General features: G+C 36.7%; 3 protein-coding genes across 3 annotated transcripts; 1 reads left to right on the top strand and 2 right to left on the bottom strand.

Moving 5' to 3' along the window:
- The first annotated feature begins 354 nt into the window (after positions 1–354).
- LOC121458091 (olfactory receptor 51V1-like) lies at positions 355–1,296 on the top strand. Its single transcript, XM_041667217.1, has one exon. It carries the CDS (start codon positions 355–357, stop codon positions 1,294–1,296), a length of 942 nt encoding a protein of 313 aa, XP_041523151.1.
- A 9,297-nt stretch (positions 1,297–10,593) lies between these two features.
- Positions 10,594–11,556, bottom strand: LOC121457835 (olfactory receptor 52Z1-like). Its single transcript, XM_041666865.1, has one exon. It carries the CDS (start codon positions 11,554–11,556, stop codon positions 10,594–10,596), a length of 963 nt encoding a protein of 320 aa, XP_041522799.1.
- Positions 11,557–21,770: 10,214 nt separating this feature from the next.
- On the bottom strand, positions 21,771–22,622 carry LOC121457869 (olfactory receptor 52Z1-like). Its single transcript, XM_041666920.1, has one exon. It carries the CDS (start codon positions 22,620–22,622, stop codon positions 21,771–21,773), a length of 852 nt encoding a protein of 283 aa, XP_041522854.1.
- Positions 22,623–27,234: the final 4,612 nt, after the last annotated feature.

The raw sequence follows: 27,234 nt of genomic DNA on the forward strand, positions 1-27,234 counted from the left end.
AGAATTCTCCTGAGGGTCATAACAAACAAGTGACTGAGCACTGTCCTTCAGTACTGAGCAGACTCCCAGCAGACTTCCAGGATCTAAATTCCATAATCCCATGGGTGCTTCTGGTCCTGCACAAAACTCCCACTGTCTTGGCTTCCCTCAACATAAGCACTGCAAGGTCTGCGGCAAGACAACGGGGTTTGTGATGATAAACAAGAAAGAACTGCGTATGTATCTTGCTATTTATGGAAATTTTACCATATTTTGTTTTCTTTCAGAAAGCTGGTAGACATTATCAGAAATTATAGCACTGGAAATTTGTCTGATTCACAAAATCTTTCCAAAGATATTTTCACTCTTCTGCCAATGTCTGCTCTCTCTGTCACCAACTCTAGTAGCTCGAGGTTTGCTTTGACTGGGTTCCCAGGTTTAGAGCTTTATTACCTCTGGCTCTCTGTCCCCTTCTCCATCATCTATGCAATGGTGTTCCTGGGGAACTGCATGATACTGCATGTGATCCGGACTGAGCAAAGCCTGCACCAGCCCATGTTCTACTTCCTGGCTATGTTAGCCCTTACAGACCTGTGCATGGGGCTGTCCACTGTACACACGGTGCTGGGCATCTTTTGGGGGCTCATCCAAGATATCAGTCTCGATGTCTGCATTGCACAGGCTTATTTCATTCATGGTTTGTCCTTCATGGAGTCCTCTGTCCTCCTTGCCATGTCCTTTGACCGCTACATTGCCATTTGCAACCCTCTACGCTATTCCTCCATCCTAACCAATGCCAAAATCGTGAAAATTGGAGTGGCCATCATATGTAGGAGTTCTATGCTCATTCCTCCAGTCATCATCCGTTTGAAGTTCTTAAATTACTGCCGGCCTCATTTCCTCTCTCACTCTTTCTGCCTGCACCAAGACTTAATTCGAATGGCTTGTGGTGACATTCGTTTCAATAGCATCTACGGTTTAGCCCTGGTAATCAGCAACCTGTTGCTGGATTCAGTACTCATATTAATGTCATATATTATGATTCTGCACACAGTTCTAGCCATTGCTTCCCAGGAGGAGAGAATGAAGTCTTTGCAGACTTGTGTTTCTCACATCTCTGCTGTTTTGGTTTTTTACATCCCCATCATTGGTCTGACCATGGTGCACCGCTTCGGGAAGCACCTCTCTCCACTGGTTCATGTTCTCATGGGCAATATCTACATCCTTTTCCCACCCTTGATGAACCCCATCATATACAGTATCAAGACTCAGCAGATACGAGTGAGGATTCAGAGATTGTTCCTGAAGGAAACCTAGGATCTTAGATCTGCTGTGAATATATTTGAAAATCAACTTGCAGATTTAACAGGGGTGAGATTGAGTAAGCATTGTAACTAGACTTACTGTCTTTTAATGATGCTTCTCATGCTTTAAATCCTCATTTTCTCATAGCTGTTTGTAAGCAAGTGCAATGATTTCTATCATGTTGTTGTTAATTTTTCAAACTAGAATATGCAAACAATATATACTCAGAATTGTCTTTTAAACCTTTTTTTATTTTTTTTAAATTTTAATTAAACATTTATATTATTTCCACTTTACTTTTTGTATCAAGTTGATTTACTCATAAAATCCATATCTTTGTGGCCAATTGCACATGTTTATTTCTTCTTACATTCATTATGAACCTTAAATTTTTGGTTTTAAAAGCATTTGATGGTTGTTATAGAGCAGTCATTATCTTAATCTTTTTTTGTTCATCTAAGCAACATATTTATAGAATATACAAAATCCTAATTACTTCAGTAACTTAGCATGTAATAAATAAGCAGCATATGAACTTCAACTGTCTAGTCACTTAACTATAGTTAAATAAACCAAAGAAGCAATTTCAGTGTTTTGTTATCCACACCCACAGCTTCCTATATAGCTACCCTATAGATGGTAACACTCATCTCAATACAGTGACTATTGAAGGAAGACTAATTAAATCCTGTGAAAATATTCTTTGATTCATATTTTCTCTGTCTTGAGTATCCAGTAATAGTTACAACATTACTGTGACTTATTGTGTTCATAAGGTCCTGTAAATTACACTGTACCAGTCTAACTTGTTTTGCATCCTTCATTTCACTTAAAACAACGTTCCTCAGGTAGTTATGACTCATTCCTACTAACTGACAGCTCTGAGTTTCAATATTTATAACTTCACTATTATGAATGAAAACAGCCTCACTACAGGAATTAAATATATTCTTCATAATAAAAATCTACAAAACCAATTTCTTAGAAATGTAACATAATTCTTAGTCTTAATCTTCAGAGCAATGCTATGGCTAATAAATCATAAGTCTCAATGTCTCTACATAAAACCATTAAGAAAGGGAGTTTAAAGTTATTCAAAACTAATGGTGAGACAATTTGGTCTGAAATTAGTATTTCTGCTATAATTGATATTATACATTACTGCATAATTATGTCCTTAATATGCTTGTACTTTATGTTTTTCATGTTACAGGTTAAAAATTTTAAAGTTGTTAAGAAAGCAATTTGGGATCATTATTTTTGAGCATATATTACAACATAACCAATTCTGCTGTAGTAATATTTTCATTTTATTATCTAAAATTTTCTGTGAAGGTCTTTCTGTTTGCTACTTGCTCTTGCATTGCTAACTGTTCATCATTGTTCTGTTTAATTGAAATATTGTTTAGAATTCCAACTTTCCCTCTTAGGCTTAGCTATACTTTTAAAATTAAAGGATTTTTTTTTAAATAATGTATTCTTCTCTCATACATTACATCCTGACTGCAAATTCCCCTCTCTTCTCTTCCCATTATCTCCTTCAGCAGATCCACTCCTCCGATTACCTTTATAAAAGGGCCGACCACCCAGGGTCATCAACCAAACACACATAACAAGATACAATAATAATCTAAATTAAATGAACTTTTTGTCCAGCAGAAGTAAATAATTTGTGCTAAAGTATTCCTTTCCTTCACAGGTTTCTTTAACTCAAACCCACGTACATCTCTTGTCATGAGCACCAAAATAAAAGATAATCTCTCTCTTCTAGGATCCTATGAGAGGACCAGTGAAGCCTGCATCTTCAGTACGATGCTGCCTAGATTACCTAGTTGACATTTATACCTAGCTTCTCACCTTTGGGAATTGAACACTTCTGTGACCTCTGCTGAACTCAGTAGATTTTTTTTCTCTTGTATTTAGTGACTCGTTTGTAACTTTCATCCTTACTTCTCAAGCCTTGAAACCCACTTTCTCTCACGTTTTAGACATTGACATTTGTATCAGGATCATTGTTTAAATACACCCATGTTCAAAGTCCTCACAGTCTGGGCACATTCAGGCATGGGAAGCTGCCATACTTTGCTAGTTTATTGCAGGCTCCTTTTACTTTGGAAGGAGAGAAGAAATGCAGGTTTCTTTCTCCCTTTCCCAGACTATCCATGCTACCTCGGCATCAGCCCTACATTGCCTCTCTGCCGTGGCTGATATGGCATGTCAGGGGAAATCCTTTACCTGGTTAAGTGGAAAATAGGGTATTACTAAATGTGTATATTCAATGCACATTAAATGTGTATATTTTCACAGCCCAACAATGTAAACAACAGCAATAAAATGTTCAGCCAAACCTGAGAAACTGAATTATTGTCTCTATAACCTTTCTGCATCTGTGTCTCCTTGCATCTTTTCATGACAAAAGGATTCTCTTCATCCATTCTTCCATTGAAGGTCATCTAGGTTGTTCCCAGGTTCTGGCTATTACAAACAATGCTGCTATGAACATTGTAGAGCATATACTTTTGTTGTATGATAAGGCCTCTCTTGGGTATATTCCCAAGAGTCGTATTGCTGGGTCCAGGGGTAAGTTGATCCCGAATTTCCTGAGAAACCGCCACACTGCTTTCCAAAGTGGTTGCACAAGTTTGCATTCCCACCAGCAATGGATGAGTGTACCCCTTTCTCCACAATCTCTCCAGCAAAGGCTATCATTGGTGTTTTTTATTTTAGCCATTCTGACAGGTGTAAGATGGTATCTTAAAGTTGTCTTGATTTGCATTTCTCTGATCGCTAAGGAAGTTGAGCATGGAATATATACATATTAGAGTACTACTCAGCAGTAAAAAAACAAGGACTTCTTGAATTTTGCATGCAAATGGATGGAAATAGAAAACACTATCCTGAGTGAGGTAAGCCAGACCCAAAAATAGGAGCATGGGATGTACTCACTCATATTTGGTTTCTAGCCATAAACAAAGGACATTGAGCCTATAATTAGTGATCCTAGAGAAGCTAAAAAAGGAGAACCCAAAGAAAAACATATAGGCATCCTCCTGAATATTAACCTTCATCAGGCGACGAAAGGAGACAGAGACAGAGACCCACATTGAAGCACCGGACATAAATCTCAAGGTCCAAATCAGGAGCAAGAGAGAGAGCACGAGCAAGGAACTCAGGACCGCAAGGGGTGCACCCACACACTGAGACAATGGGGATGTTCTATTGGGAACTCACCAAGGCCAGCTGGCCTGGGTCTGAAAAAGCCTGGGATAAAACCAGACTCTCTGAACATAGTGGACAATGAGGACTACTGAGAACTCAAGAACAATGGCAATGGGTTTCTGATCCTACTGCACGAACTGACTTTGTGGGAGCCTAGGCAGTTTGGATGCTCAACTTACTAGACCTGGATGGAGGTGGGGGTTCCTTGGACTTCCCACAGGGCAGGGAACCCTGATTGCTCTTTGGGCTGAGGAGGGGGGGACTTAATTGGGGGAGGGGAGAGAAATGGGAGGCGGTGGCGGGGAAGAGACAGAAATCTTTAATAAATAAATAAATTAAAAAAAAAAGATTCTCCTCATTGCCTTTCTTTCTGTTCTCCCCGTCAGTTTGCTCACTATCCCGTTCTAGCTTTGACTGCAATGACAACAGCTAGGGCAGCAGGACTCTAGAAACAGGAAAGGAAAGCCATTTCCTTTCAAAGACCAAAATATATTTACAATTAGAAAGTACAAGGAATGGGTATCAAGTTTATACATAATACATATAAATGTGAGCAAAGTCTGCTTTTAACCACATCTATGATCATGGTACATTATATTATTTATGACAATTTCTATTTATAAAGTAAAGCTAAGTCATGTTTATTGTTTATTTTATTTTTGAGATTATGATATCATTTTCTTTTCCCTTTCTCCTTCCTACCCTCTTATATACTACTCCTTGATCTCTTTCAAATTTGTGACCTCTTTTTTCAATAATTGTTACTTGTTCACTCTCTATAATGTTACCTGTAGGTACGTTTTCATGGCTGAACACAATATAGGATAACCAATTGGTGTGCCCTTCACTGGGGAAAATGATTTCTCCTTCTCTCAGGATTCCTTAGTCGTCTTTACTTATTTGTGAGGATTGAGACCTATGGACTTCCCCCATCCATGTTGGCATATTTATTGCTTTTATTCAGATTATGTGATTTGGTCAGTAATGTTGTGAGACTTTATGGGTGTATCTTCTGACATTAGTGAGAGACGCAATCTCATAATAAAATCCCTTATACTCTTGCTCTAACAATCTGTCTGCTCCATCTTCTGCAATGTTCCCTGAGCCTTAGGTGCAGGAGTTTTGTGCAGAGGTATCCACTGGTACTGAGCTCCACAGTTCCACCTTAAGATTGATTATGATTTTCTATGATGGTCTCTGTTTGTCTCAAAGACAAATTTCCTTGATGGTTGGTAAAGAGCACACTTATTTATAAATATAAGGGAACACGTAGTGCTTAAACCGGTTTAAGACGGGGGCAGTAGGATGTTATCTATGATCCATAACACGATTGTCTCTGCTAAGTCATTTTTAACACATGCTATCAAAAGTAGAGGCTTTTAAAACAACTGCTGATTCCATGGTTTGTAATCCTCCATCACTTATTTTCAGAATCTAAGTATTATTTGTCTCATGTTGACTTTTTTCTTTTTTCTTCTTTTTTTTTTTGGTTTTTATTGAGCTCTACATTTTCTATGCTCCACTCTCTGCCTCTCCCCTCATCTTCACCTGTCCCCCAAAATCTCCATGCTCCAAATTTACTCAGGAGATCTTGTCTTTTTCTACTTCCCATATAAATTAGATCTATGAAGGTCTCTCTTAGGGTCCTCATTGTTGTCCAAGTTCTCTGGGATTGTGATTTGTGGGCTGTTTTTTTCTTTATGTTTAAAAACCACTTATGAGTGAGTACATGTGATAATTGTCTTTCTGGGTCTGGGTTACCTTACTCAAAATGATGTTTTCTAGATCCGTTCATTTTCCTGCAAAATTCAAGATGTCATTATGTTTTTCTGTGGTGTAGTACTCCATTGTGTAAATGTACCACATTCTCCTTTTCCATTCTCAGGCAAAAGGCATTTAGGTTGTTTCCAGGTTCTGCCTATGACAAACAATGCTGCTATGAACATAGTTGAGTCCATGTCCTTGTGGCACGATTGAGTATTCTTTGGATATATGAGGGAGGAAGGTCATTGGTTAAATAAAAAGAAACTGCTTGGCCCTCATTGGTTAGAAGATAGGTGGGAGGAGTAAACAGAACAGAATGCTGGGAGGAAGAGGAAGTGAGCTCAGACTCCACAGCTCTCCTCTCGGGAGCAGACGCCTCAGAGAGAGAGACGCCATGCTCCCGGCTCCTGGGCAGCACACGCAATGAAGCTCCGACCCAGGATGGACGTGGGCTAGAATCTTCCCTGTAAGACTGGTGCTCACAGATTATTAGAGATGGGTTGATCGGGATATCAGAATTAGCCAGTAAGGGCTAGAGCTAAAGGGCCAAGCAGTGTCTAAAAGAATACAGTTTGTGTGTTGTTATTTCGGGGCATAAGCTAGCCGAGCAGATGGCCGGGGTGCTGGGAATGCAGCCCCGCCACCCTTATTAGTACAGATATATACCCAAAAGTGGTATTATGGGGACTTGAGAAAGGTTGTTTCCTAATATTCTGAGAAATCACCACACATCCAAAGGGGTTGTGCCAGCTTGCATTCTGACCAGCAATACAGAAGTGTTCCCTTTTCCCCACAACCTCTCCAGCATAAGTAGTCATTAGTGTTTTTGATCTTGGCCATTCCTACAGGTGTAAGATAGAATCTCAGAGTTGTTTTGATTTGCTTTTCTCTGATGACTAAGGATGTTGAACATTTCCTTAAGTGTCTTTCAGCCATTTTATATTCATCTGTTGAGAGTTCTCTGTTTATGTCTCTACTCCATTTTTTATTGGATTACTTGTTCTTTTGAAAAATCAAGTCCAAATGAATCAAAGACCTCAACATAAAGGCAGTCACACTGAACCTTGTAGAAGAGAAAGTGGGAAATGCACTTGAACCCATTGGCACAGTAGACCATTTCATGCTGGCTTCTTAAAGTTTACGTTTTTCAACTTTGAATAAAAGAAAGCCAATGAACAACACAAAACTACAGAGTACACACAAGCATGCATACACACACACACACAGAGAGAGAGAGAGAGAGAGAGAGAGAGGGAGAGAGAGAGAGAGAGAGAGAGAGAGAGAGAGAGAGAGACTGCATTCTCTTTGTCTGGGTTCCTACTGAACCATTCAGACATTAACTCTCAATCCCCTTCTTCCTCTGGGATCAAGATCACCCATTTGATGACTAAGGATGTTGAACAGTTCCCTAAGTGTCTTTCTGCCATTTTATATTCATCTTTTGAGAGTTCTCTGTTTAGGTCTGTACTCCATTTTTTAGATTGGATTATGTGCTGTTTTGATGACCAATTTCTTGAGTTCTTTGTATATTTTGGAGATCAGACCTCTGTCTGAAGTGGGGTTAGTGAAGATCTTTTCCCATTCCGTAGGCTGTCGTTTTGTCTTAATGACCATGTCCTTTGCTTTACAGAAGCTTTTCAGTTTCAGGAGGTCCCATTTATTAATTGTTTCTCTCAGTGTCTGTACTGCCGGGATTATATTTAGGAAGTGGTCTCCTGTGCCAATGCATTCAAGTGTACTTCCCACTTTCTCTTCTATAAGGTTCAGTGTGGCTGCCTTTATGTTGATGTCTTTGATCCATTTGTACCTGAGTTGTGTGCTTGGTGATAGATATGGGTCTACTTTCATTCTTCTACATGTTGATATCCAGTTATGCCAGCATCATTTATTAAATATGTTTTCTTTTTTTATTTGATATTTTATGCATCTTTGTCAAAAATCAGGTTTCGAAGGTGTGTGGATTAATATCCGGGTGTCAAACATTCTTAGTCATCAGAGAAATGCAAATCAAAACAACTCTGAGATTCTATCTTACACTTTTAAGAATGGCCAATATCAAAAACACTAATGACAACATATGCTGGAGAGGTTGTGGAGTAAAGGGAACACTTCTGCATTGCTGGTGGGAATGCAAGCTGATACAACCCCTTTGAATGTCAGTGTGGTGATTTCTCAGAATATTAGGAAACTACCTTCCTCAAGTCCCAGTAATACAACTTTTGGGTGTATGTCCAAAGCATGCTCAATCACACCACAAGAACATGTGCTCAATGTGCTCAACTATGTTCATAGAAGCATTGTTTGTCATAGGCAGAACCTGGAAACCACTCAAATGCCCTTTGACTGAAGAATGGAAAAGGAAAATGTGGTACATTTAAACAATGGAGTACTACACAGCAGAAAAACATAATGACATCTTGAATTTTGTTGGAAAATGGACGGATCTATAAAACATCATTTTGAGTAAGGTAACCCAGACCCAGAAAGACAATTATCACATGTACTCACTCATAAGTGGTTTTTAAACATAAAGTAAAAAACAAATAAACAAACAAAAAACAGCCCATAAATCACAATCTCAAAGAACTTGCACAACAATGAAGACCCTAAAAAGACATTCATAGATCTAATCTACATGTGAAGTAGGAAAAGACAAGATCTCCTGTGTAAATTTGGAGCATGGGGACCTTGGGGTACAGTTGAAGGTGCGTGGAGAGTCAGGGAGTCGAGTAGAGAAAAATGTAGAGAACAATAAAAATAATAAGTAAAAAAGAATTTGTGCATAAAAAAAATCACTCATTTGTTCTGACTTGTCATTGCAATTGTTTTGAACGTAGCTAGTTAGTTGTTAAAAACGTTTGTTGCTGAAACCTGTTTTTGTAAACAACTTTTCATTTATAAACAAGATTTGTTTTTATTTTTGTCTATATGGATGCATGTACATGTCCCATATGTATGTGCATACAGGTGAGGCTAGAAGAGGGAGCTGAAATCCTCAGAGTTACAGTTTTTTACCATCCAATATGTGCACTGAGAACCCAGCTCCAACCTTCACCAAGAATAAAAAGTGCTCTCCACCTCTGAAACTTATTCTAGCTTCTGGGTGTATACCTGAGACTGAATTAACATGGGTATTCAAAAGCAAACTGAAAACAAAAACCTAAGTGTTAGGGATACATGTGGGCCAAAACTGATCAATTGCTATATAAAACTAAGACAGTCATTGTAAGGATGTTTTCTCACTTTTACTGTGAGTATTAGAACAAAATTTAAGTTGTATCTCCCAAATTGGGCATTTCTGTTGATATACTATTTCAGTGTTTTTCACTAATACCTCAGGTTTATAATGGGTAACACATGGCATGATGTCACACACTATATTCTAAAAACAAGGTATTTCTTGTGCTAAAGCCTCATACTAGAATGCCATGACAAATATATTATCCTTGCTTGATTTGAAAATTTACTTGATGGAACTGATGGCAATTATCTATGAAATTAATTTTGAATACATCAAACTTATGATATTAAAATAATTTTGACTTTAAAAATTTGTTTTTACTGAAATCAAATATAAAAATATACAAGTACATTGTTTGACAAGTTGAATGACTGGAAGCAAATGTCATTGTGGGCTATGCTAAACAAATTAAGCATTTCTCAATATATGTGCTTTGCATTTTAGAATAATAGAGAAACTAAGAGAAGATAACCCACACACATAACAATTAAATAATATGAGGGCCAGGCGGTGGTGGCACATGCCTTTAATCCTAGCACTTGTGAGTCAGAGGCAGGAGGATATCTGTGAGTTCGAGGACAGCCTGATCTACAGGAGCTAGTTCCAGGACAGGCTCCAAAGCTACAGAGAAACCCTGTGTCGATAAACCAAAAAAAAAAAAAAAGTTAAATAATTTGAACAATTTTATGGAGGAAAATGTATTAGATATAAATAGATATGATAAAAGTTGTTTTGATTTTATAATATAAATTGTGGATAATGTATCAAGCTATTAATTACTTGGTTAGTATTATATACAACAGATAGTAATAATACTAACTTGAATCAAAAACACGTGATCTTTAGGAAGTTAACATTGTCTTTTGTTTTACTAAAAATTGTAATTCTTTTTTTGTTTGTTTGTTTTTCAAGACAGGGTTTCTCTGTAGCTCTGAATAGATGGCTCAGTCATTAAGGCTAGGCTCAAATCATGATATAAATACTGTTACTTTAATGCTGCCAAAATATTTCTAATATATTTTCAGATACCCTAAAATCCTATAGTTCTGTGGGAAAACTAAAAAATTAAGCTGCATGCTTTTATGTCAACAAAGTGCTTTGTTAAAATAAAGGACCTGAACAATTCTATCCTTAATTTGCTTGGTCTTCACTCCATAAATAATGGGGTTGAGGGAGGGAGGGAGAACCACGTAGAGGTTTGCAAGAAGGATGTGAACATGCAGTGGTATGCTGTGACCTCCAAAACGGTGAGCAAGAGAAGAAAAGAAAACTGGCGTATAAAACAATAGGATAACACAGACATGGGAGCCACACGTACTCAGAGCCTTGAGTCGGGCATCCTGAGAAGGAATTCTAAACACAGCATGAAGGATGAGGACATAAGAGACAATGATAAGCAGCACATCTAGGCATATGGAAAATAGAGCCACAACCATCCCATAGTAAATATTGACCTTGATGCTGCCACAGGCCAACCTGGCAATGCCCATGTGTTCACAGTAGGAGTGTCGAATGATGTTCCTCCCACAGTAAGTGAGCCGATAAACAAGAAAGATCAGGGGGAAGCAGATGAAGAAACTTCTAGTCACGGATGCAATGCCCATTCTGTTGATGACAGATGAGGTTAGGATGTTGGTGTATCTTAGTGGATAGCAGATAGCCACATAACGGTCAAAAGCCATGGAGAGCAATATACCAGACTCTGTCACAAAGATGAAGTGAAGAAAAAACATCTGGGACACACAGCTAGCAAAAGAAATGCCTCCAGCCTGAAACCAGAAGATTGCTAATACCTTTGGAGTAGTTACTGTGGACAGGAAGATGTCTGCCAGGGCCAACATCAAAAGGAAAATGTACATGGGTTCATGAAGACTACGCTCAGTGGAGATCAGCAATATTAGGAATATATTGCCTATAACAGCTACTATGTACATTGAACAGATGGGGATGGAGAGCCAAATGTGTGCATCTTCTAGTCCTGGGATCCCAATCAGGGTGTACCAGATGTCTCTGAGATTGGTGTGATTTAAAGAGATTGAAGATGTCATCTTTTCCTCTGCTTTTAGATACTGGAGATAGTGATGGAAATAAATCATTAACCATGGTTTATTTTGGCTTAATTTATTGAGAAAATAATTTAGAAATTACTTGAGAAAGAATTGTCAAAAAAGAAAACTAATAAAAATGGAAATGATTTTTAAACATTTTATAACTAACAGATAATAAAATAGGAACATTTTATGACCAAAAAATAAACTAAAGTTTTATAATATTTGTATTACTGGCAATGGTAAAATCTGCATTTGTAGAAAACTTACATGTAAATGACACAGATTCTCGAAACTGTACTCAACACTTTATGAAAATGAGAGTCTCTGAAAGGCTTTTACCTGATTGATGATTTCTAGTGATTCATCACATTTCTCTTTTCTGGAGTTTTGAAAAGTAGTCAGGACACTACTATCATGGTCATTGGGAAGATGAGCTTGAGACTGGTGCCATAGACCATTTGGCTATCCTGACACCCTAAGTCATGTTCTTTTGGATATGAAGACTACTGAATCAATGACAGCCAACCTCCACATTTTAATATGAAACATTTCATCAAGGAGTTGCTCTTCATTTTCTTTAGCAATTTGCTTGTAATGAAAACCAAGACTATAGGTACACTCACTGTGTGCAATGCTGCATTAGCATAGCATTGTGATGTGATTTCACTATTGTGGATTTGTTCTCATGGCTGCAATCCGCATGTGTTTCTGGTAAACACCCACTAATCCTACCCTAACCGTACACTTTGTGTTCTCTCTTGCAAGTGTCATATTCGTACCAGATATCCCTCATAAGCTGTTTTTAATCTCCTTTGTGCATTCTAGTATGTGTTTTTATTTTACTGTTGATTTGAAAATTTTACTTAATGTTATATTTCCTTGCTATTAGTATTATTAGCACCATTATTACTCAATGTGTCTTCAGTATTGCTGTGTTGAATTGGAGTTGAAATAAAACTATTCAAGAGTAAAATGTAAAAGAATTAATGAGGCATAAGTCATCTTATGTCAAAAAGCATTGATAATGTGAGGTTTTAAAGAACAGAGAGTTGTCAAACAAGAGACTTGAAGAGCATCATCATTCACGTATAGAAAAACAGAACTGGACAGAATCAAAGGATCTTGGCAAATTCCATTTTTCATGATTTGGGCCAGAGAAATGAGTTATTCTTTTTTTTTTTGCAGGAACAATGTTGAACAGACAATTATAGAATTAAAATTATATAATGGTAAGAAAAATTCAATGGAAGTGGGTTTTTATGTCTATTGAGACAAAACAAAATCCAGAAAGCAAAGGACCATAGAGAAGATTTTTAAAAACTTCATATTACATCTAGATCTTTTAATAAAACAAAAGCAAATGTTAGATTCAAAAAGGTTTGAAAATAATATGGCTTCTAAAAGAGATAAAATAGATTTTAAAAAGTGTCGTACAGTATAAAATATATATTAATAAATTTTTATGTATTAGTAGTAAAAGATCTAGAATACATAATACAGAAGTTTGTGTTTTCTATGGTAATGTCTTGATTTAGACCCAAGACTACCGTGAAGTGGCTTTTCAAATGCTGAGATTATGGAGTTTGCAAGCATGCACAGTCTGAGAAGGAATTTTTAAAAGTATAACTAAGGACCTTTTAACAGAAGGAGAGATTGTACAGCTTCATCTAAGTGTCAGCAGATTACCTGCTTGAATGATTGCACCCTTCAGGATGCAGGAACAGTCCAGTATAGTGATAATGGCTCTCATCCCAGGAAAAGCACACCTTCCTACATTTAAAGTTTATGGCAGGTGGACTAGCAAACGACTCTGCGAGATGGTGCAATACACGTGAGAAAGCAGGTTTGCCTAGAGCACACTTTGTTCCTGTTCACATGATAAAAGTCAGATATATTATTCTTGGTCTCAATCCTTATAATCTGTTCTTTCTATGATCCACAGCTAAGATTCTGTGGTCATACTGTCATGGCTTGTCTTTACCCTAGTAATTTACATTTGAAGTATTAAATTTCTATGAATCTGTATTCATATGTATCTCAAGGGGGAAAAAGACATTTTAATCATAGAGAATGGCCCAGACAACCTTGGTTATTAAAGAAGCAGAGATGGAGTGATACAGTGCTTAATTTCGGCTTCGTTCCTCATCTCAGTCACTGCACCCTAAAAATCACTAATAAACTAACATTCACATCATATCATTTTCTCTGTAATAATTAGTGCTTAGCCTGATCAAGAAAATGTTTCACAACAAATTTGGGACTAAGTTCATCAGCAACCAGGCAAGAGAAGGCATAAGTAAATAACTGTTAGCAAGACTCTGTTATTCTCTGTTGTCTATTGTACATGAATTTATTACTTAAATATGAACAAAGTTCACTTTTATTCTTCTAATTACATCAATTATATGATGTATATTTTTAATTACATCAATTCTAAGATCTTCATTTCTGTTTTACTTATTACTTTGATTTAAACTCTTATGAAAACTCTACACTATCTCTAAATATTGCATTACCAGGGGATTTTTTAATGAAGTACAATGTACCACGAGAAATTCTTGCAATCACAGCTCTTGCTTTCCTCACCCACTACATCAAGGCTCCTTATGTGTTTTTCTTTCATTTCTGCCAAAACAAAGTGAGGGAAACTCCTGTTGTGCTTCATTTCTAAGGTGGATTCCAAATGAGAAAGTTGAAAGGAAAAAAGAACCTACAACATTGTCAGGTATCCGTCCTCATTTGTAGGTAACCTTCCAGGGACTGAGTACTGATAAATGGATGATTGATAGGTAACCTTATGCTTGATTTTTTGTATGTTTATCTTCATATTGGAAACTGCACATCATTCATATTCTGAGCTAATTCTCCCTCATTAATGTTATCCATTTAGAATGATATAAAACACTTTCGAGGAAACTTTGGTTGGATCAAAGAGTATTGTTTCAATATGTTCAACTACAACTATTGATAGCTCATGTTATTTCACTAACTGAAGATAGACTTCCCTCCCAACCTTCGGTCAACTAAAACAGCAGGCATGATATGGCAGACCCATAGCCTCTCCCATCTGAATTAGGATGCACTCTGTCTGAAACAAACAATCAGAAGCTATCCTCTGAAGGCAGCAAACATCAACTCTCAAGTATGGAATACACTATGTTGTTACCTCCTCTAGGCTGCAGCTCTGCTCTCCCAGATGTACTGTGAGATAGGTTGTCTCTCCTTGGTCCAGGGCCTGGTCATACAGCTTTTACAATCCCAAGAGTTTGAAGACTCAGTGGAGTGAGGAATACAAGAAAGTATGTACAGTCCCACGAGTACTTTAATTAAAGCAAAATAATCAAGCAAATGAACAAACTAACGGAAAACTAAAGGCACATTGAGTTACAAATAATGTGAGAAGAACATTATTCTGAGACAACATGGACAGACTAACCAAAGCTCTATCAAAGGCAACAACCCACACTATGGCTGCTTTAAATGAAAATACAAAGAAAGATCAGATAACGTTGCAGCAGCCACTTATAAAATCTGTGATTTTTTTTGTGAGAATGTGCTCATTTTATTGTGTTAGAAATCTACAGCATACTAACTTTCAGCCTCATGAAAGACTTAATAAACCACTGAGATGAAAATATTGTATAATTTATCGTCATCTGCTTCCTTTGTTGTGTAAGAGTCAATCTGAGGGTTTGTTGCCTAAAGGCAAGTGCTCTGCCACCAAGCACACAAATATTCATCATCCAGGAATTTTGAAGATTCTTTCTTCTATTAAATCTGAGTCAACTATTTCTATATACATGCCTACCTAATGGTTTTCCTGTTCATAATTTAGTTTAGGAACAGATATGTAGGAAAAGAACATACACTATCCATATGAATGCTCTTAGCACATCTTAGTTTAAAATATATTCCCATATATCGGTTATTTAAACTCATAAAATAACCAGTGTTATATTTTTATACAAAATAGGTAATGGTATTAGAAATTCATGGCACATAATTTACCTGAACATATAGCAAGTAAGCAGACTGAAAACTATGCTCATCACTTTGTTGAATAGTATTTGTACAAGGCAACACTGGAATCTGTCATAATTTAGAGTGATGAATAAAATAGAAATTAGTTCTTTAGTATAGCAATTAAGCCACTTATTTGACATTTGAAAGTGTTCAGTATATTATTTCCTCTATTTGAAACTTATTCATACATTATTATATGAATTATGATTGTTGAATTTTACTTATGATAGATGATGAACAGATATCAGAATATCATGCATGATGCAGAATCACGAATAAAAGTATATCCTTCAGGGTTATTTAACCTTATGATTGTATAATGCCAATGGATATTTTTTCCATATACCAAGATCAAATACAGATGCCTGAAATGTGCTTGAATTTTTTTCTCCATGGAGAATGAGATAGAGTGAGATTTTGGAAAGCTATATAGTTGACTTAGGTATGGAGAAATATTAGAATCTCGATGTCTTTGTTTTTAAATCTGTGAGTTGAATACCCCCTTTTGTTGCATTTAAGTTGCACGCAGTAAGAATGAAGTATAAAGCACAACAGTGTGTCACCCCAGGTATGACCTAGGTTCTCACAATGATTTTACCTAAATCTGAAAATCCAAGAAGAAGAATATTTAATAAAAACGTCAGCATGATGGATTTCTGAAGTAAACAAGATACTAAAAAACATGATTTAAATTTCATAGATAGTTTTCTTTATGGTAATAGATATGCTACTCTGTAGTAGAACAGTGTAGGTTTGATTTCTTAGGAAATGCTATATGACATTTTCACTAAAGCAGAATCCAATGCCTATAGGAGACAAATGCCAAGATAAAGGTGAAGAATTCTAGAGCCAAGACATAACAGCTGCAAAGATGACATAGTTCTTTCCTAATACCTTAATGCAACCCCACATAATAAATACAAATTCAAAGATCAAAGGTTAAAAGAAAGTCAATGGCAGTATCTTATATATTATGATTGGGCAGAAACCATAACACAGAAATTCAGTGTTGATTTTGTTTCGTGATTCATGGAACAAAAATGTAGTCAGAAGTATTTTGTCTTCATCCTCACATTCAGTGAAATGAAAGCTTTAAGAGAAAATCCAAAGACTGAATATATAGCCCTTAATATATTTATAGAAAGGCAGCATAAAATTATGAGCATCTTAATACACTGAGAAAATTGATTTAGCTTGAAAAGAGAGATTATTTAAGGAACCTGACAACTCATACTTCTTGCATGCATGGACAAGGATAAACTCAATTTTCAGGGAAACCTAATTCTGCAAAGATTAACATTTCAACATTATGATTTAACTTTAGCTCATAATCGCAATGACTAATTTTGTCATAAATTTAGGTATTGATCCTTTCGTTTGAATGTGCTCTTGTGCTCTAAGTGCCCAGTAATCCTCATAGCACTGCACAGAGCATAACCAATTTACTGTGTTCTGTTTCCTGGAATGCTCAGAGCACTATATAGAGCATGGGGATTTTACTGCGTGCTGTGCCCAGGAATGCAGAGAACAGCACAGTTCTTGGCAAGTTCACTGTGTGCTGTGTCCAGGAAGGCTAGGAACACTGCACAGAGCATGGCGAGTTCACTGTGTGCTGTGCCCAGGAAAGATCAGAACACTGCACACAACATTATGAGTTTACTGCATGCTGTGCCCTGGAATGCTCAAAGCACTGCACAGGAAATGGTGAGTTTACTGTGTCCTGTGTCCTGGGATGCTCAGAGTACTGCACACAGCATGATGAGTATGCCCTGTGCTATAGACTTTGTTTTGTTGTTTACCTCTAATAAATGAACATAAATCATACCCCAGATTCTAATGAAAATTTAGGCTCAGTGGGAGTTCTGAGCAACTCTAATTTAATGAGTTCATTCTTACTTAAGTCACATTTGTTTTGTTGGTAGGAATCAAATTATTACAGTATCTACTAACTTAGCTTTCTCTACTTTTAATGCATAGCTTAGGAATGTCAAATTCTTCATCGTTGGGCCCTGGAAGCCGTTCTTGAGGAAGGGCTGAATAGAGCCCCTGACACAGCTCTCCAGTGATACCCCAGGACTTATCAGTGAGTACAGAATGTGTTCAGTAGTAGCTTTATTACAACTATGTGTAGAGGGGCTGAATATAAGACATAGCTTTTGGAGGAAAGGACTTTGGGAAACGATGAGATTCTACAGGTACCCAGAGAAAATTATAAGAATACTGGAAAATGCCTATAAATATATCTTTGCATCAGTCAAAGTCTGTGCAGAACTAAATGATCCGTTTAAGACAATCATATAGTGTTGCAGGGATGTGTCCTCTCACCACTATTCTTTAATATATTTTTGGAATTAATAATAGCAACAGCTCTGAGGGATGATGATGTAGGTGGTATTCAAATCAATAACTTGTGTTTCGCCAACTTCACTATTGAAAGTCCAAATGAGCTGAAACCATGGTAAATAGAGTGGTGGAAGTCAGTGAAACCTTGACATTAAAACAAACATTGACAAGACTGAGATACAACACATGGGAAGGGTGCACAAGGGTGTTACCATTGTAATAAAGAATCAGAACCTTGAGCAAATGGTCAACTTTGTCTATCTGGGAGGAGACCTCAGTTCAAAGGAGGAAATCAGACATCTCAGACATCAAAAGGTGGATAGGGATAATGAAGGCTGCATTCCATGCTCTAAGAAAGACACAAGAAACATGACAACAGAATTACAAGTACAGGAGATACCTGTCTTGAGCTCCCTTCTTTACAACTCCAAAACATGGAAAATGAAATGCTCCTAAGATAAAAGGCTGAATGTGTTTGAGATGGCACATCTCTGGATGATTCTAAGTGTCACACGAAGGGTAGACCATACAACGATGACATTAAGAAACATCTCCATCTATAGAAGGACGTAAACTACTGGGTATGGCAATGGTGCTTGAGATACTTTGGCCATGTTATGAGAATGAATGACAGCAGATCCCCAAAGATAGCACTCCTTGGAGAAATGTACGGGATAAGATGGAGCGGAAGGCCCAAGGAACACTGGGTAGACAGCATAAAGGAAGACTGTGGAACCTTGGGTATAACAATAACACAAGCGTCTAGGACTGCCCTTGCTAGGAACAACCACAATAAATGGTCTGCCTATGTATGCTTAAGCATTACTGGGGCATTGATGATGATGATGATGATGATGATGATGATAATGGTGTAGAGGGTACCCTTTGGATTCTTCTCAGCCCAGATTACAGAGTGCTGAATTCAGTCTTAAACACTGAAATGTTGCCAACTTGTACTGTTTACTTTACTCCTTAGATTTTTTATTTTTATTCTGATGTTGAGATTAAAACAACTACATTTGAGCCAGGTGATGGTGGTGCATGCCTTTAATCCCAGCACTTATGAGGCAGAAGCAGGCAGATCTCTGTGAGCTCAAGGCCAGCCTGACCTATCAGAGTTAGTTCTAGGACAGCCAGAATGTTAAACAGAGAAATCCTGTCTTTAAAAAACCAAAGAAAATAAAAAATAAAAAACAATGAAGTAAACAAGCCACCCCACTCCAAAAAATAAAATAAAATAAAAAATAAAAAAACACCAAGTAGAACTGGCCCTTAAAAGACTTCATTTATGTCTTTTAAGGTTTATTATGTATAACCAGAGAATAACTAATTAAATTACTCTATTAGAGACTCACTTTTTCTATAAACTTTATTTCATTCCCTGTGGATTATAAAATGTTTCAGTTTGGCTGAGAAAAACTAAGTTATTCAGGTCATGTTGAACTCTGGAATTTTTTCTTCTCATATGGTGGGGACTTGGTGTCCTGGCCCTCTTGCCATTTGCTCACAGACATACAAGAATTAGCATCCTGAGAACTGGAGTAATGCACAGATTCCTCTTTTGGAACAGCCTGTTTCCTCCATTCTTATATCCTCAATGTTTAGGTATTTTTAAATTCTCAGCAGTGATAGAGATGACTATAGAACTTTTATTCTCTCTAGTTTTTATCAACCCCAAGGAATTCTTAATAGATATTAGCTTTATTGACACACTTCAGTAGGCACACAGCATTTGATTTGTAGAGTTAAGGAAATGTTTTGAAAGTATATCTCCTGAATTCTGAAAAATATACATTGTGATTTAATAATTCTATAGCTATGTGTATAGTTTCCTCCTCCATGACTATCAGTTACCTGGTGATAGATATTGGCAAACAGCCATCACCATACCCTTCTCTTTTCATTCTTCTGCAAAATGGAAGTCTTTCTCCCTTTTTCCCCTTCCTTCCTTCTTTTCTTCCTTCCTTCCATCCTTTCTTTCTTTGTTTCTATCTTTTTCTTGTTTTTTTTTTTAAGACAGGGTTTCTCTGTAGCTTTGGAGTCCATCCTGGAACTAGCTCTTCTAGATCAGGCTAAATTTGAACTCACAGAGATCAACCAGCCTCTACCTCCCGAGTGCTGGGATTAGAGGCATGCGCCACCACTGTCTGGAACAAAATGGAAGTCTTAAAAGACTCCTGTAAGTAATAAAAAACTATAACCAAAAAGTTAAACACACTTTCAAGATACAATGAAAGTAAGGAAATCTGAATTATCCATAACTTATTGGGTAATTGGATATTTAATAAAGAGTATATATTACAAAATTGTATTTAACTTATACTATATGAAGGAAAACATGTATATGTTTTGACCATATACATATACATGACCATGAAATAATGCAATACTAGTGTAATATATCTTTCTTATAAAAGAGAAAATTGGTAAAGTATTAAGTTTTAAATTTATCTTAGCTAAAATCTTTCCTTAAACATTTCTACAATATAAGTGACATTTAATTTATTTTCCTTTAATTTTGTGAAAATACAATTTATATGGATCTATATGTGCTTAATTTGGTGCATTCTTGTACTTGAGATTCTATAATATGTATCATTTTACATTACCTCATTTCTCTGTAAAAAAAATTGACACTTCATTTCCATAGAATTGCTTAGGAGCAACTCCTGTGTCAATCCAATATATTACTGTTTTAAGAAATATCTTAGAACACAGACCCAGAGTATTCATGATATTTCTTTAGTTGATCCTCTCTTTCAGTGCTGTGAGCATCCACACCAAAGAGTTACATGTGTGTTGGGGTAAATATTTGAGATCACTCTCTATTTATTGACCTAAGTTTGTTATGTGCTCTGATGTCCTATTATCGCATTTACTTTCTGAGGAAAACTTGTAACCACTGTTGTTAACAAAATATGCACAATGGTGTGAATTCTGTAGTCCACTCTGACATAATGGCCATGAGGGAAACTGGAGTTTTGTTTTTTCATTTGAAGAAGGAAATAATTTTGATTAATGTCAATAGGTTAATTAACACATACATTAATAAGGTTGTATTCTCTCTATTGGAAACTCCTGTTCTTATTCTCATATATTCAATGTTACAGGTTCTATGATTGCCTGAGAAAGGAAGAGAAACAAAGGTTTCATTCTGTCTGGAAACTTTAGTATTCATGAGATACTGACTAGTTTTTCAAATGGTAAGAGAATTAAACATAGATTAGTTTTATTTCATGCTTGGTACTTTTGAAGCTAAGATATTCACGATCCCATGAAGAGTAATAGTCATGATCGAAACCGAGCATCTAAAACCCTAGTCTTGAAGTCAGAGTATAAAACTCAGTGATTAAGCCACACTGCTAATATGGTACTTAAACATTCTGTGAAATATTGTATTATTATATTTCCCAATTATACAAAAGTAGAGGGTGTATATCTGACAGGTTGATAATAGACTTTGTATTCCAATTGCTTGATTTGTGAGTATGGGCCCTATTCTTAGTTCTTCTGGGGATATTTTAAGTGATATGGATATGGAACAGAAATTCAGCTGTCTTCAGACCAGTTTTGCTCTAATCAAGAGACAAATAATCAATGAAAATTCAACACTGTCTACCCTACTTCAACATAACTGTCTTTGTCACTTTTAATGCTGCCATGACATAAGACTTTAGGAGCAACTTCAGATGCGCTTTAGTTATTTACTTTCTAAGAAAAATCATTAAGATCGTACTTCTCTGCTTATATCAAAAACATGCCTTACTGAAAGAAAACACCTTCTCTTGAATTTGTTTTGTCTTTACTCCGTAAATCATGGGGTTGAGGGTAGGAGGTACCACCACTTAGAGGTTAGCAAAGAGAATGTGCATGTGACGGGGTATGCTATGACCCCCAAAACGATGAGCAAAAAAGGTGAAGAGAGAAGGCGTATAGAACAGAAGGATAACACAGACGTGGGAGCCACATGTACCCAGAGCCTTGAGTCGTGCATCTCGAGAAGGAATTCTAAACACTGAACGGAGTATAAGGGTGTAAGAGATGATGACAAGCATAATGTCTAGACCTATAGAAAACAAGGGTACAGTCATTCCATAGTAAATATTGACTTTGATATTGTCACACGCCAACCTGGCAATACCCATGTGTTCACAGTATGAGTGATGAATGATGTTTCTGCCACAATAGGTGAGCCGATAGACTAGAAAGACCAAGGGGAAACAGATTAGGAAGCTTCTAGCTACAGATGCGATGCCCATTCTGCCTATGACTGATGGGGTTAGAATGATGGTGTATCTTAATGGAAAGCAGATGGCCACATAACGATCAAATGCCATAGACAGCAGTATGGCAGACTCTGTCACAAACATAAAGTGGAGGAAAAACATCTGAGACACACAGCTGGCAAAAGAAATGCCTCCAGCTTGGAACCAGAAGATGGCAAGAACCTTTGGTGTGGTCACTGTAGATAGAATGATATCAGCCAGGGCCAACATTGAGAGGAAAATGTACATGGGTTCATGAAGACTATGATCGGTGAAGATCAGGAATATTAATAGGGTATTGCCTGCAATGGCCACTATGTACATTGAGCAGATGGGGATGGAGAGCCATATGTGCGCATCTTCTAGTCCGGGGATCCCAATCAGGGTGTACCAGATGTCTCTGAGGTTGGTGTGATTTGAAGACATTGCCATCTCTTCTCTGTCCTCAGATACTGGAGCTTGGAATTGAAGAAAAATAGAAATTACAAAAAAATATGTTTATTTTTATTAGATTACCATGAAATATCACTGTGCAAAAGTTACTACAGTAAAAATTGGTTGACACACATGAATCAGTGATTGCTAGCCAAATATTGCTCATTAACAGGAAAATAGAAACTGTAAGGGCTTGACAAAAGTGATGCTTAAAATGAATAGAACCAAAATTTAAATTAAGTCAGGTTTAGAAACTTTTATGTTTAAGATCAAACATACAAATCCATACAAGCGTGAAAGCTTTTGCATATCATAGCTGGTATTGTTCAGTTGTTCGTTTCTTGACTCGTAATCAAAATGCTCTTTACTGGAGTTCTAGAATTGCAGGTTCAGGTTAGTCCTTATTGCCTTACTAGAAGCACAACACTACTGAGCTCTGTGTTAACCATCAGGCCTGTAACTAATGCAAACACTTCCATAAAGTGATTTTGTTTTTCCTTATTCTAGCAATGCATTTTTAGAAAGTAATAGAAATGTATGAAATAATTGATTTTCACAGTCTGGCATTTACTAAGTGTCAAATGGAAATGTCCCTGTTTTCCATCACCACGGTCCATGCTTGTTTCAGCTTGAGCAGCACTATGCAGCATGAGCAAAACCATGCAGCACTATGCAGCATGACTAGTACTATGGAGTATGAACAGCACCATGCAACATGAATAGCATTAAGCAGCATGAGCAGCACCATGTTGCCCTATGCAGCACCATGCAGCATAAACAGCACCATGCAGCATGAACAGCACTATGCAGCATGACCATTTCTTCAGAACTAACTCAATATACCCTGTCTCCTTATTGTCTAAGTGCCATGTTTCTCCCCCAGTCCTCCACCCACACTGATTTTTTTTACCCATTACATCTTCTACATTGTTTTTAAATTTTAATATTTCTCCTTTATTTCCATTTTTGATCAAACATAAAAACAGTGAAAGGAAGAACTTATCTCAAAGACAACAATGTGACAAAATAATTAAGTCACAAAAATGAAAGGAATTATTGACCTAACTAAGATCATCTTATGCTAAAGTAATAATCAACTATTATATATAAATTGTATTTGAAATATCTTTCCCCATGGAAGAACTTAAATATATGAATATAAACATGCACATTTCTAATCAGGCCAGGATAGCAATGGTGGGATATATTCATTTCTGCATTCAAACAGAACTGTAAATATATAATCTTTATCAAGGGTAATGGCCATGTTTTTATGTTATGTGTTTGTTGTGAAAAATGGATTACAAATGAAAGGTTAAACCTGGAAAGTATGAGAGATAAGTAACAGGCTTCTATCAAGAGTATACATCACTGCACACATCGAGACAGAGCTTTAAGAAATGAGTATCAAATTTGATAACTAATTGTAAACTTAAAGTTTCAGAGTAGGTCTGGAAGATCAAGGTTTTTCTGTTTGTTTAGTTTTCTATGTTAATTAATTAAATTATTATTTTAAAATATTTTATGAGTTTATTATGTTTTAACATTTCACAGAAATCTCTTTTTTATTTATTAAAAATTTCCGCCCCCTCCCCTTCTCCCATTTCCCTCCTACTTCCCCCCTCTGTCTCCCCCTCCCTCTCCAGTCCTAAGAGAAGTCAGGGTGTCCTGCCCTGTGGGAAGTCCAAGGCCCTCCCCCTCCATCCAGGTCTAGGAAGGTGTACATCCAATATACTAGGCTCCCAAAAAGCCAGTTCATGCAGTAGAATCAAAATCCAGTGCTATTATCATTGGTTTCTCAGTCAGCCCTCATTGTCAGCCACATTCAAAGAGATTGGTTTGATCACATGCTCGTTAAGTCCCTGTCCAGCTGGCCTTGGTGAGCTCCTACTAATTCAGTCCCACCATCTCCATGGGTGGACACACCCCTCACAGTCCTGACTTCCTTGTTCATGTTCTCCTTCCTTCTGCTCTTCATCTGGACTTTGGGAGCTCAGTCCAGTAGAATCCTCTTTTTTTTTTTTCCTCATTGAATCAGGTCACACTATCTATATCTGTCAGGCCTGACACTTGCTGTGTAGATTTACATGTTTCTTTTTTTCTGAGTGCTGGAATTAAAGACATGTATCCCCATGCCTTTCACATAAACTGAATGTTTTCTAATGGAAATAATGCCTTTTTCTTGTTCCTTGCCATCCCAATCACGTGCTGATACAATTCCTAAACTAAATTTTGTTCTTCATCAATAAATATTGAATTCTATGGTGTCACAAGTATGTTTCAGCATGTCACTTTTTCCTTTGAGAAAAAAGGTATCAGTCAGCATTGATACAGTGACTGACATTTATTCCTTTTTCCTAAGAGGAATTTCTAGATAGACTAAAGCTAAGCAGAATAATAAACATGACATCACCAATACTACAGGTCAGAAAACTGAGTCTATGTAGTCACATAAAATAATGGATTTTTATGTTAGGTAAATCAATCATATAGGAAAGTCTATAATATTCATTCACACCACAAGGACATGTGCACAACCATGTTCATAGCAGCATTGTTCATATATCCAGACCTGGAAATAACCTAAATGTCCATCAACCAAAGAATGGATAAAGGAAATGTGGTATATTTACACAATGGAGTACTACACAGCAAAAGAAAATAATGACATCTTGAAATTTGCAGACAAATGGATGGACCTAGAGAAAAACATATTGAGTAAGGTAACCCAGACCCAGAAAGACAGATATAATTCATACTCTTTCTTAAAGGACTTTAGACATAAAGCAAAAAAAAAAAAAAAAAAAAAAACAACCAGCCTACAATCCACAATCCCAAAGAACCAAGAAAACAAAGAGAACCCTAAGAGAGACATACATGAATCTAAATAGGAAGGAGAAAAAGACAAGATCTCCTGAGTAAATTGGGAGCATGGGGCTTTGGGAGAGCATAGAAAAGGAAAGGGGAGGAAAAGAGGGGAGTGCATAACAATGTATAGTACAATAAAAACAAAAAAGAAATATGTGAAAAAGTAAGGCTATAAATTATCTTGACATAAACCATCTTAAAAATAGTAATACCATTGACAAATATAAGAAGTAAAGTAAGAATTTCAGAAATTAAAAAAGTACATTTTTATTGAGAAATAATAAAAATAATTTGTTTCTAAAAAATAAGGTAGATGAATTAAGAAGGCTGTTTTAAGTCTCCATGGTACCCTGGAAAGAGAACCCTCTCTTAACTGTATCCACTTCTGACTTTCCTGATCCCATTACTGTTGATGGTGCCCTCCTAATATATACCTACAGTTCTATCTTGTAGTGTTCCTGCTCTTATTTTTGCTAATACATTACTATTACCATAATTGCTGTCATAATCAATCATTATTAGTTTTATCACTTAAATTATTATATTGAAAATAAGAATGAAGGGAAACTATTAAACCATGGTAGTGTTTATAAAACTTTCAAGGGTTAATGGGGTCAAGCATTTCTGCACTATAAAGAGCACACTTTAACACATTGTCCCAGGAGACCACTTCCAAAATATAACCCAAGCAGGAAGGACACTGAGAAAAACAATTAATAAATGGGACCTCCTGAAACTAAAAACCTCTGTAAAGCAAAGGATATAGTCAACAAGACAAAATGACAGCCTACAAGATGGGAAAAAAATCTTTACTAACCTCACATCAGACAGAGGTCTGATCTCCAAAATATACAAAGAACTCAAGAAATTGGCCATCAAAAGAACAAATAATCCAATAAAAAAAAATGGAGTAGAGACCTAAACAGAGAACTCTCAACAGAGGAATCTAAAATGGCTGAAAGACACTTAAGGAAATGTTCAACATACTTAGTCATCAGAGAAATGCAAATCAAAACAACTCTGAGATTCCATCTTACAGCTGAAAGAATGGCCAAGATCAAAAACACTAATGACAGCTTATGCTGGAGAGGTTGTGGGGTAAAGGGAACACTTCTGCATTGCTGGTGGGAATGTAAGCTGGTATAGCTCGCTTGGATGTCAGTGTGGTGATTTCTCAGAAAATTAGGAAACAACTTTCCTCAACACCCAGCAATACCACTTTTGAGTATATATCCAAAGAATGCTCAATCGTGTCACAAGGACATATGCTCAACTACGTTCATAGCAGCATTGTTTGTCATAGCCAGAACCTGGAAACAACCTAAATGCCTCTTGACTGAAGAATGGATAAGGAAAATGTGGTACATTTATACAATGGAGTACTACACCACAGAAAAACATAATGACATCTTGAATGTTGCAGCCAAATGGATGGATCTAGAAAACATCATTTTGAATGAGGTAACCCAGACCCAGAAAGACAATTATCAGGTGTACTCACTCATAAGTGGTTTTTAAACATAAAGCAAAGAAATCCTGTCCACAAATCACAATCCCAGAGAACTTAGACAACAATGAGGATCCTAAGAGACATTCACAGATCTAATCTACATGGGAAGTAGAAAAAGACAAGTTCTCCTGAGTAAATTTGTAGTTTCCTCTTTATAAAAATGATGTTTTCCTTCCTTGGAAGATTCCCTCCTAATCCATGGTTCCTTATTTATCATCTAACATCTTCATC

This window comes from Microtus oregoni, unplaced genomic scaffold, assembly GCF_018167655.1.
Source record: "Microtus oregoni isolate MIOR12 unplaced genomic scaffold, Mior012 000016F_ref0000370, whole genome shotgun sequence".
In the NCBI taxonomy this organism is placed as follows: Eukaryota; Metazoa; Chordata; class Mammalia; order Rodentia; family Cricetidae; genus Microtus; species Microtus oregoni.